This window comes from Sardina pilchardus, chromosome 2 (genome assembly GCF_963854185.1).
Source record: "Sardina pilchardus chromosome 2, fSarPil1.1, whole genome shotgun sequence".
In the NCBI taxonomy this organism is placed as follows: Eukaryota; Metazoa; Chordata; class Actinopteri; order Clupeiformes; family Clupeidae; genus Sardina; species Sardina pilchardus.
Window position 1 is genome coordinate 38463675 of NC_084995.1, and position 10466 is coordinate 38474140.

Genomic DNA, 10466 nt, shown 5'->3' on the forward strand with positions numbered 1-10466 from the left:
CCTTTTTACTCCTCCCCTCTTTGCATTTAATTTCTTTTGCAGTACAAACCACCACATCAAGTGTTTTCAGCACAGCCTTTTAAACTGTAATCGGTCATATTTTCTGGTTGATATATCTACTCACAGGATTTGATACTGCAGGGGTATTATGTATTGGTCAGAGTATTGGAATGGATTGCCTTGCTAACCAGGGCAATCTTTTTTTTTTTATTGTCATCAACTCAATGCCAGCGTGCTAACCTATCAATCACAGCAACTGTGTTAAATGGAAGCCCTTGCTGCATTACCACTAGATGCACTATTCTTTTGACATGGCCTGCAAATCATCCTCACCCACCAACACCAGCATCGGCTAATTGCCTCCTAATCCACTGGCATTCTCAGTCATGTCAAAGGGCGCCTAATAACAAATTATCCAGTGAGGGGGAGAGGGTTTTTCTGCCCATCAAAGGAACTATCAATTCCAATCAGGGCTCATTGTGATGCATTCAATGGAACCCTCAAAGGGCCAGTGTGATTCTCTGATTATTCATTTCTCGTGCCAAATAACTGTAGTCTTTCATGCTTCCGTGCCATTTGCACTATGGAGGCCAACCGAGTGGTGTTCGCTCTGAAGAAACATGGCTTGTGGTTTTGTGCGCTGTAACGATGTTTCAGTTTTAGCGCCAAATATGAGAGCCTGTGACTTTGATGGTTTAATTGCGAGCATATGTCTTCCCTTGCCTCGCTGATGCTTTAATAAACAAAAAGAATTAATTGTTCTTCCGTTATTTTTAGGTCATTCGTGGCATTTGAATGCTTTTTCTCAAACAAAGAACGTCATTCACTCATGAAGCACATGAGATTGTGTTCCACTTGACGCATGCAATTTCAGTATCAATTCCATCTTGTTCTATGACACCACTGCCCCAGCTTTCATTTAGACCTCACTCACTTCACTCAGATTGCTATTGAGCTGGTATTTACCCGTAGGTGTACAGTTTTAATGTACTGTGAGCACCTTGTTATTTGGTAATGTGCAGAGTGTTCATTGAAAAGTAATGGACTTGGTACAGGCGTACAGTGGATAGGACACAATTTTCCCAATTATAAGTCAAGTGTGCCATCAAATCTAGTTGAAAGCCGTTCATTTAAAGGTGCTCTAAGTGATGCTATGTGGCCTCTTAAGTTAAAACATTTCTGGTCATATGTAGCAAACATCTATACTCCCCATCCACTAGCTGCCTATCCCCTGAAAACACTGTACAAAAACACTGTAAAAAAGACAGTCTCTGTGGACAACCCAGGCTCTAAAGATGGCGACAGAAATGGTCCAACCTGGACCACAAAACATAATAAACTGCTCCAGCCAATCAGAGATGAGTAGGAGAGTTCAGGAGGGTTTCAGTTGCACAGGAGGAAGGAGGATGGAGGGGTGAGCTAGCTCTCTGTTTTGTTTGAACGTCAACAGAAGTGACATTGCCCAATCACTAAGAGCATCTTTAAGATAGAAAATATACCCTATAGCAATTGTTGTACATTTCCAATAAAATGTGTAAAGGTCTGCGGATGATGAATCAACAGCAAGTAAAATCAGTGGAGAACCAGATGCTCTCCGAGCACCAAACAAGGCCATGTTGTTAGTAGAGGGAGTAGTTAAAGCTCCCTGTGTCTCTCATGTTCGGTAATTGCTCCTGACTCACGACTGAGTAAAAGCCTGACTGAAGCGTTTGTTGCTTTAGCTGGAGGCTCGTCGGCCTGTAAAGGGAGCCCTTGGCTGTAATGGCGACTGATTGCCTGATTAAGCTTGGCTAGGGTCACCTCATGATAGAGACAGTTTGAGACACAGCCAGCCTTCAAACTCTTTGGTGACACAACTTAAAAGTATATGTGTTTGTCACAGAGTGTGTGTGTGTGTGTGTGTGTGTGTGTGTGTGTGTGTGTGTGTGTGTGTGTGTGTGTGTGTGTGTGTGTGTGTGTGTGTGTGTGTGAGAGAGTGAGTTAGGTGGGAGGATCATTATTTCAGGGTGGCTGGATGGTCACATTCATTTTGTTTGTTTATTTGCTAATTTTTGCAATGGATTGCCATTTGCGTCCTACCTGCTCAATCCATTATATCCATTTGGCTGTTCACTCACTCATGGATTATCAGCCTTAATTGTAAAAAGTTTTTAAGGGTCAGGAGACTGGGGCATCAATTTGTTTTAAAAGCATTGGGTCTTAGCCTGAAAGAGTGAGTGTGGACAGAGGTCTACCGGAAACATCAGGAAAACAGAAGTAGATGTTGAAGAAAAGTCCTCAACTCCAACTTCTGTGCCCTCTTGCAGTACGAATTTGGACAAGAATGATGAATGGTTTCAGTAGTTTGACTCAGTTGCACAAATGGTTTCTGAAAGCCCACACAAGAGAATCAACCATTTGTATTACTGCAGGCCAACCTTGTAATTGTTGAGAATGTCCCTGAAACCAAGATAGTATGAAGTTCCAGTCAGCAGTCGCTGCCAAGGTAGAGTTGATAATGGAATGAAAGACCGCTGTGTGTTTCGAAAATGAATCACGTATTTATATTGCAAATAAACACACGCATACTCACACCGAAACAGACCCTAATGCAAACACAAACCAAAATTTGACTCAGATATGGTATCAGTTTCATTCTTGCCACAGTGAGTTTATCAAAAGCTTAGTATTCTAAAACACCTTTTTTATTGTAGAGAGAAGGAGGCAGATATTTTCTTTAATCCAAAACCCAAAAACAATTGCTATAGTTTAGGTCCCTATTTCCTGTTGTCAACGACCTCCATATTTGAAGCCCTGGTCATAATTTTGAATAGCATCTTTGATAATAATAATAATGAAAAAAAGTGAATGCCAGTGTGATCGCTGAGACGGTGCTATGCATCTGATGCATGCATAACTGTGAATGTTTTTTAAGTTTATGGCCCTATCTCAGATCATGGCTTAGAAATCCATTTCCCCTTATCCCCATTGATCTGCCGGGAGGTTCAGCACTCTGCGCTTGACAGGCACTGCCTACTGATTTAGAACGGTTCCACGCTGCTGTCTGCGAGCGTGTAGTCTTTGAGGGGATTTACACATGGCGAAGGGCACTCTCGAACGCCTGCCTGCTTTTGTTTCTGATCGCGTACTCGCCGAGCAGGTGTTCGAGAGATGCTCTGGCAAGGAAATGCCAGCGAGTCAACAGCTGCTGTAAATTAATGGAATGCCTTGACATGGTGTATTAGCACAGAGAGTCAAAGGTGCTCCACGCTGTGGCCCCCCAGAAAAAAAAGAAAAAAGTCGTCGGAAACCAAGACTCCAGATTTGTTTATTTTAATATGTCTGCATTTGCCACCTGGTCTTGAATATAAATTTTCCTCTCAGGCCCAGACACCATGTAAAGGTTTCGGAAAGAAGGACAGGAAACTCCATGAAATATGAGGTCTGGCTCAAAACTGCTAAAGTGTGTGTGATAAATGGGATGGTGATCTGCAGTGTGTCTCTCTGTGCGTGTGTGTGTGCGTGTGTGTGTGTGTGTGTGTGTGTGTGAGCTTCCCTTTCTCCTCGTTTTTGCAGAAGCGGTGCTAAATAGCAGGTCATCACCCAAGTATAAGACGCTCCTTTTTCTTCATTAATTCCGTACACATCCTCATTTTCCACTTGGATTGCTAAAATGGTGGGAACCGTCCCGGAAAACAAAGCAATTATCCAAGTAACATACTGCAAACTCATAATAAATTGTTGCAGTAGTTCTTGCAGCACTCTTCCTGTGCAGAAACAAACAGAGCACAGGATGGAAATTCTGACCTTAAGATTTGCTAAAAAAAACCCCACCTCGTTTGTCACGAGCCTTTGCAAGACTAATTAGTTTCACATAATCTGCTCATTACCCTTCATGGGAAACATCATTTTGAACAGAAAGGAGCTTAAATGAAGCACTCGGGCAGCATGTTGATCATTATTTCACTCAAGAAAGTTGTTTTAATCTTTAGAAAGATAATCATCAAGTTGCCTGTAGCGATAATGGATTAGGCAGTCTGTTAACCCGCCAGGCTGCAGCCATGAAAGGAAGGGAGGGGAAAAGGGGTTCACGCGAGGAGAGGGAGAGAGAGTCCACATCCTAGTAGAGTAGGTGGCCTCCACTTGGGTGACTGGTCCCTCCCAGTGATGCTGCAAATGAACTCCACTTTTGCCTGGGAAGAGGACCCAGCCGTGCATTTGACTGCCCAGAAGTCGAAGAAAAGGATGACGACTTCTCTCCTTGGGTGAAGAGACGAAAAATGTTGTTTGAGCAAGAAAAGGGTAGTTTTCAAAATGCCGGACGTCACAAGGCTTTGTAAATTATTGCTCTGAGAAAGAAAAATCAATTCAACTCCTTTGTTGTTTCGGGTGGAACTGACAGTGAGGATTGTTAAGTATATTTTTTATGTCTGGTTCTGTCTTTATGTGGTCTCTGTACTATCCACATATACAGGGCTTTCGGCAGAAACACACTTTAGCAGAAACACAGCGGTCATGAAATGCTCATGGAATCGCTCTGAAGATCCGGTACTGCTCCATTATTTTGAAATAATGTAAAGCAAACACTTACAAGGTAAAACATTTACAAAGCAGCTTGCTGACATTGGTGTGACAGCAGTCAGAGCAATTCAATCATGTTGTCATCATTTGTATGTTCATCAGGACATTAAATGACAGCTCCAATCTAAACTACAGTATGTTTTTTTTTTGGATGATAAGTGTAAACCTTCAGGGACAAAAACAATATTGATCTTCGGAGTTTTAAGTAAGACTGAAATATGCAACGAAATAGCATATAATAGCGATAGTCGTGAGGGCAATCTCACTACATCAAAGTAGATTGACACTATCGCTGCTGAGGCTCAAAATATCATCACACTTCTGTGGCACTATGGAGAGGGTCCCTACAGACACAGGAATGTAATTTGAACTTTGTAAGTGTACAGAGAGTGTATTAAAAGGACAGTTCTTTTCCACCACCATCTTGGTAGGAGAAGTCCATACCAGTCGATTACCAAATGCAGCACAAAGCTGATAATGGACAAGCAGAAGCGTTCGGTAATCAATTTGTCTGGACTGTCTTCTGTTAGAACTTTCGCTAGGTTTGACAGTATAGGATTGGCATGAGGTGATACATAGCAGGCCTCTAAGCACACCAGATTTGGCTCCGACTATATGGAAAATATAGGTAAAATATATTCAATGTCTCTGAGGACTAGTACAAAGTTTTATTTCTTTTCACAAATCTAAATGACAATGTGACTTGTCTCATCATATTGGAACGTGTAAGTCACCATGTCGTTGTGTCATTTACTTGCATACATGCTGTTTTTTTTTTTTTTTATATCAACCACATCTCAATGAATCTGTGATGATCTGGCAGTGCTGTTCTATTTCCCCTCTATGGTAAGATACTGTTTTACTGCTGACTGAAAAAAAAATCATTTCACATTTTGAGCACTTCTTCAAAAGGCTCAAATAAAATGTACATAAATCTAACACAGAAGTAGATCTAACCAGAATTAAATGGAAATCCCTGACTTGCCTATATAGGACACTTACTGCATCTGTGATCCAGCTCTAAGTCCCATCAAGGCCCTCCGATGAGAGTCTGCTATGCCGCTCTTCCATCAATACCAAAAGGTCACAGCCATGACTCGTTTCCTCAGTGATCCCTCAATGGCGGAATGATTTACCTTCTACTCTTCATTAGCAATAGTTTTGGGATCTTTAAGAAGTGCTACATTTTATTTATTCCATTACTAATATTGTTTTTTACCACTAGTATTATTCTTTATATTATTATTACTATTGTTTAGGCTGTGTGACTTTACCTTAAACTGTTGATTTTTGCCTCCTCCAAGGAGGTTATGTTTTCATCGGGGTTTGTCTGTTTGCAAGATAACTCAAAAAGTTATGGATGGATTTTGATAACATTTTCAGGGAAGGTCTGAATGGAATGTGAAAGACCTTGTGTGGACTCACTCTTGGCAGAAGTCATATGGAGCCTAATGTAAAATGGGCACACTTTCTTCTGAATTTCTGTCCATAGGTTTTGTAAAACATTGTCATTTGTACATACACATTTTAAAATATATATTTTTATATTTTTATGGTATAAATTCAGTTATGAAATCAACCAGCGAATTGCTTTTTAGTGTTGTTGCTAGAGTGTGCAAGATGTGTACACAGCTTTAAAACTCATTTAGAAAATGAGTGACTTTCACCTAACATTTCAACATAATGTTGATGTCAAGAAATACTGACCAACTCGAATTCAGGTGGCTCAATAGACCTCTGAAGTTCGCCTACAAAAAGGATCCAAAGCTGCCATCTTTGCCCATATAAGGAGATCCGGGAGTTAATTGAAGCTAACTGCCTATGGCAAGTTGCATGGTAAGTTAGCTCTGGGGTAGCAAAGATCGAAGTGTGCCGTCTTCACCTACCGAAGATCAAAGTATCCAGACGGCAGTGGACAAAACTGTGTAGTGAAAAACGTCTGCATTTCCAATGTCATCGTCCCAGCGAGAGTTTAACAGGTGCGATAATTGAAAATCCCCATGTTATTTTCCCATAGAAAAAATCTCAAGATACCGGATCTCCTTATTTGGGCAAAGATGGTGGCTTTTTTGTAGGCGAACTTCAGAGGTCTATAGACCTCTGAAGTTCGCCTACAAAAAGGATCCAAAGCTGCCATCTTTGCCCATATAAGGACATCCGGGAGTTAATTGAAGCTAACTGCCTATGGCAAGTTGCATGGTAAGTTAGCTCTGGGGTAGCAAAGATCAAAGTGTGCCGTCTTCACCTACCAAAGATCACAGTATCCACTAGACAGCAGTGGACAAAACTGTGTAGTGAAAAACGTCTGCATTTCCAATGTCATCGTCCCCGCGAGAGTTTAACAGGTGCGATAATTGAAAATCCCCATGTTATTTTCCCATAGAAAAAATCTCAAGATACCGGATCTCCTTATTTGGGCAAAGATGGTGGCTTTTTTGTAGGCAAACCAAAGATCATTAAGGGGCGGAGCAAGATACTTCATGAGAAGCCACTTCCTGGAACTCGAATCGCAAGAGGGGGGGTCAAAATCCCCCTTTATGCAGAGCAGAGGCAGCAACTGTTCCATTGAAGTCTATGGACATAGATCAGAATTTCAGCTATATGCTAAAATCTCCATTCTCTAGAGTTAGGAATGTGAATTTTGGGCACGGTTTCATGACCCTCAACCCCTTCTGACCACTTCAGGTACATTTTTAGCATTTTTGAGCATTCCCGTCTGGAGAAAATCGACTTTATATCAGGTGTGCCCCTCTTGTTTATTCTGCTTGTTGGCCGGTTGCTACGTACGCTCTACCTTGACAACACATTAGCCAGCCAGCTGAACCAAATCCTGATTTGTGCTAACGACGATCAGATGGCGCTGGGGTAACGAGAGCAGCGACATATTTGCTTTATTCCATTGATGTTTTTATTCAATTCCTTGAAAGTGTATGCTTTGTGCTTCCATATTAGAACTAATAAATGTAGAAGGCTTGAAAGAGCAGCAAGATTATTTTTGAACATCATCATGCAACTGATAGCAATTGCATTGATAATCGAGTGCTTGATTTTGTACACCTGTGGAAAGGGACCTGATGAAACCCATGAATACGTCTGACACGCAATGACGCGCCTCTTTATGCAGAGGAAGTGATCCCCGTTTTGCGCCCATAGACATGAACTACGACGACGTATCTTGCTACGCCTTAAGGATCTTTGGGCAAACTTCAGAGGTCTATTCATGGGTTTCATCAGGTCCCTTTTTCCAGGTGTATTAATCTAGCACCATGCAGTCTGCCTTCATAATCTAGGTGCTTGATTGTATACACCTGTGGAAAGGGACCAGATGAAACCCATGAATTGTTAGGCCAGACCCTGTTAATCACTAAACGAGTCACACCTGGAACTCAAGTGATTCTTATTATCACTGAATTGAGAATGAGTTTGTCATGCCTTTATAAGCCTCCAATGCCTCCTGGAATTTATCCTTCCTTTTGTTTTTGGTGAATCAACATGGCAGTAATGGCAAAGGTTGTTGCTTTGGTTCTCATTGCTAGTTTCAGTAATGGTGAGTGTCTTTTGGCAATTGAATTATGTTTTTAAAAATCCTTTAAATATTTAATGATTTCTTCTCTTCTTTTGCGCAGTAATTTGTTTTCCAAAGAGGGAAGCTGCCCATGAGGTTGATGTTTCAACAACACCGTCTCCCAACAATAAGACCCAAACTGAAGCTGTGGGTGAGTATTTAATGTAATGCTGTAGTGTTCTCATGTTCTTACATGTTGGTTGTGTTGACTCTAAAATGTCTAAACTTAATGCCAAGGTGGTGCAAGTGAAGATGTTGAAGCAGGCACTCCAGCACCAATTCCCCACAATCAGACTGCTACTGCACAGCCTGATGTGACGGGTAAGGTTCTTTTTTGTTTTATGAGACTCTGCTAGTCTAATTGATTGGGTTAAAATTGACTGGTCTTCCTCGTAAAGATGGGCCAAGTGAAGATGACGTAACTGCGACCTCAAGTTCCCAAAACCAGACAACAGCTGCTGCCCAAACTGAAAATGCTGGTAAGGACCACCAGGGCATTTGTGGTTATGTACATGACTAATATGGCATACACACCTACACACACCTATGTTATGTGGAACAGAAACCGATGGGCCAAGTGAAGATGCATCGGCAGAAATGACCGTTACCACAAGTCCCCAAAACCAGACAACATCTGCTGCCCAAACTGAAAATGCTGGTAAGGACCATCAGGGCATTTGTGGCTAAATTTCATGTGTACATGACCAATAGGGACACACACTAATACACTAATACACACCTACACTCACACCTATGTTATGTGGAACAGAAACCGATGGGCCAAGTGAAGATGCATCGGCAGAAATGACCGTTACCACAAGTCCCCAAAACCAGACAACATCTGCTGCCCAAACTGAAAATGCTGGTAAGGACCATCAGGGCATTTGTGGTTATCTACATGACCCAATAGACCCCACAACACCTACACATACTAACACATTTATTATGTGGAATAGAAACTGATGGGCCAAGTGAAGATGATGTATCCGTAACTGCAACCCCATGTCCCCAAAACCAGACCACGTCATGTGCCACAGGTGGAGTAACTGGTAAGACCAGCAAAAAGACCCGCAAACATGGTCCAGTATATTAAATTGGGTTTCAATCATGAGATGGGTCATTATGTATCAGCTCTAAATTGTTGAGGGAAGTCCACTTGCATTTCTAGCTTTTATGGAAAATGCATCCAGTCATAGCAAATCCTCCAACTGAGCTTTATGTGGCTCAACTCCTATTTGTTTAAGCAGACTGTTAAAGTGATTGTTCATTAGATGGTAACTTCCTGTATCTTTGAGGAGTCCAGAAGTAACTAGGCCCTAACTAAAGTTTTAAATTCTTTATCCTGTGTCTGAACGTGTTTCATTGGCATAATCACACACTATGACCGTACACACTACTACTACTACTACTACTACTGTAGGTACCCTTTCGTTCAATTGACCAATCCCCTTTGATTCATCTTGGTAACTAGACATTCTTTGGCTTTAAGTGTAGCAGAATCACAACCTTATTGATGTTGGTACCTATGGTCTAAAACGGATGCTGGTTTTGTTTGTGTAGAGTCACCAGATGAACCAAGTGACGATGCTGAGGTTGCCACCACAACCCAAAATGCCCAAAACCAGACCACATTAGCCCACACTGTAGGAACTGGTAAGGCTTGCTGTGTGAAGTGTAGGACATGTATTTTAATGTCTTGTTTATAACTGCTGTTGCCTTTTTGTCTCTTGTGGAATCGCAAGAAGGTCCAAGTGAGGATGCTGTGTTAACCACTGTACTGAATCTGCAAAATGGGACTACCCCTGCCCAAGATGTAACCCCCATTACTGGTAATTTTACTTTCATGTCTTCTGTTGTATACAATATTAAATGTATATTTTACTACTGATTTTCAACCTTTACTATTGTGGCTGCAATAAATATGCAGAGCTTTTGCCCTAGCTTGAAGCAATGGCTTATTGTATTGTAAGTAAAAAGCTGCTTTTATCCCTGTAGACTCCCACGATGACTCCTGAAGTGACTCTCAGAATGCTAATGCTTAATGGAATTCTTTTGTCATCTTGACTTTCTCCATCTTGAATTCAATAAAGACCAGATTTTCCTCCCAACATTCTTTCCTTGTTTCATGAGACTGGTCCATTTTTGGTGGTCAAGCTGACTAGACCTCTTTACTAACTCCTGTAGTATTAACTACATTAATCCTATTCTATAATGTGAACACATTTGGTTTGTTTAGATTCTATCTAAAATTGAATTTGAGGAAATTGACTAGTGCACTAGCATACAGTAATGCTAGCACACTATTTTAACACTTAGACCAGTGGTTCTCAAACTGTGGTAC

The 10466-nt window shown here is 41.3% G+C and overlaps 1 protein-coding gene across 3 annotated transcripts; it reads left to right on the top strand.

Moving 5' to 3' along the window:
* The first annotated feature begins 7981 nt into the window (after nucleotides 1–7981).
* LOC134102692 (mucin-5AC-like) lies at nucleotides 7982–10233 on the top strand. Of its 3 annotated transcripts, none has more exons than XM_062556887.1 (10): nucleotides 7982–8107; nucleotides 8187–8276; nucleotides 8363–8446; nucleotides 8524–8604; nucleotides 8688–8783; nucleotides 8895–8990; nucleotides 9082–9174; nucleotides 9686–9778; nucleotides 9868–9954; nucleotides 10121–10233. In XM_062556887.1, exons 1-10 carry the CDS (start codon nucleotides 8053–8055, stop codon nucleotides 10138–10140), a joined length of 795 nt encoding a protein of 264 aa, XP_062412871.1. In that variant the 5' UTR covers nucleotides 7982–8052; the 3' UTR covers nucleotides 10141–10233. The 3 variants fall into 3 exon arrangements, with proteins under 3 accessions (XP_062412871.1, XP_062412879.1, XP_062412887.1); XM_062556895.1 differs by having other exon boundaries at nucleotides 9871–9954; XM_062556903.1 differs by lacking the exons at nucleotides 8688–8783; nucleotides 8895–8990.
* The last annotated feature ends 233 nt before the right edge of the window (nucleotides 10234–10466 follow it).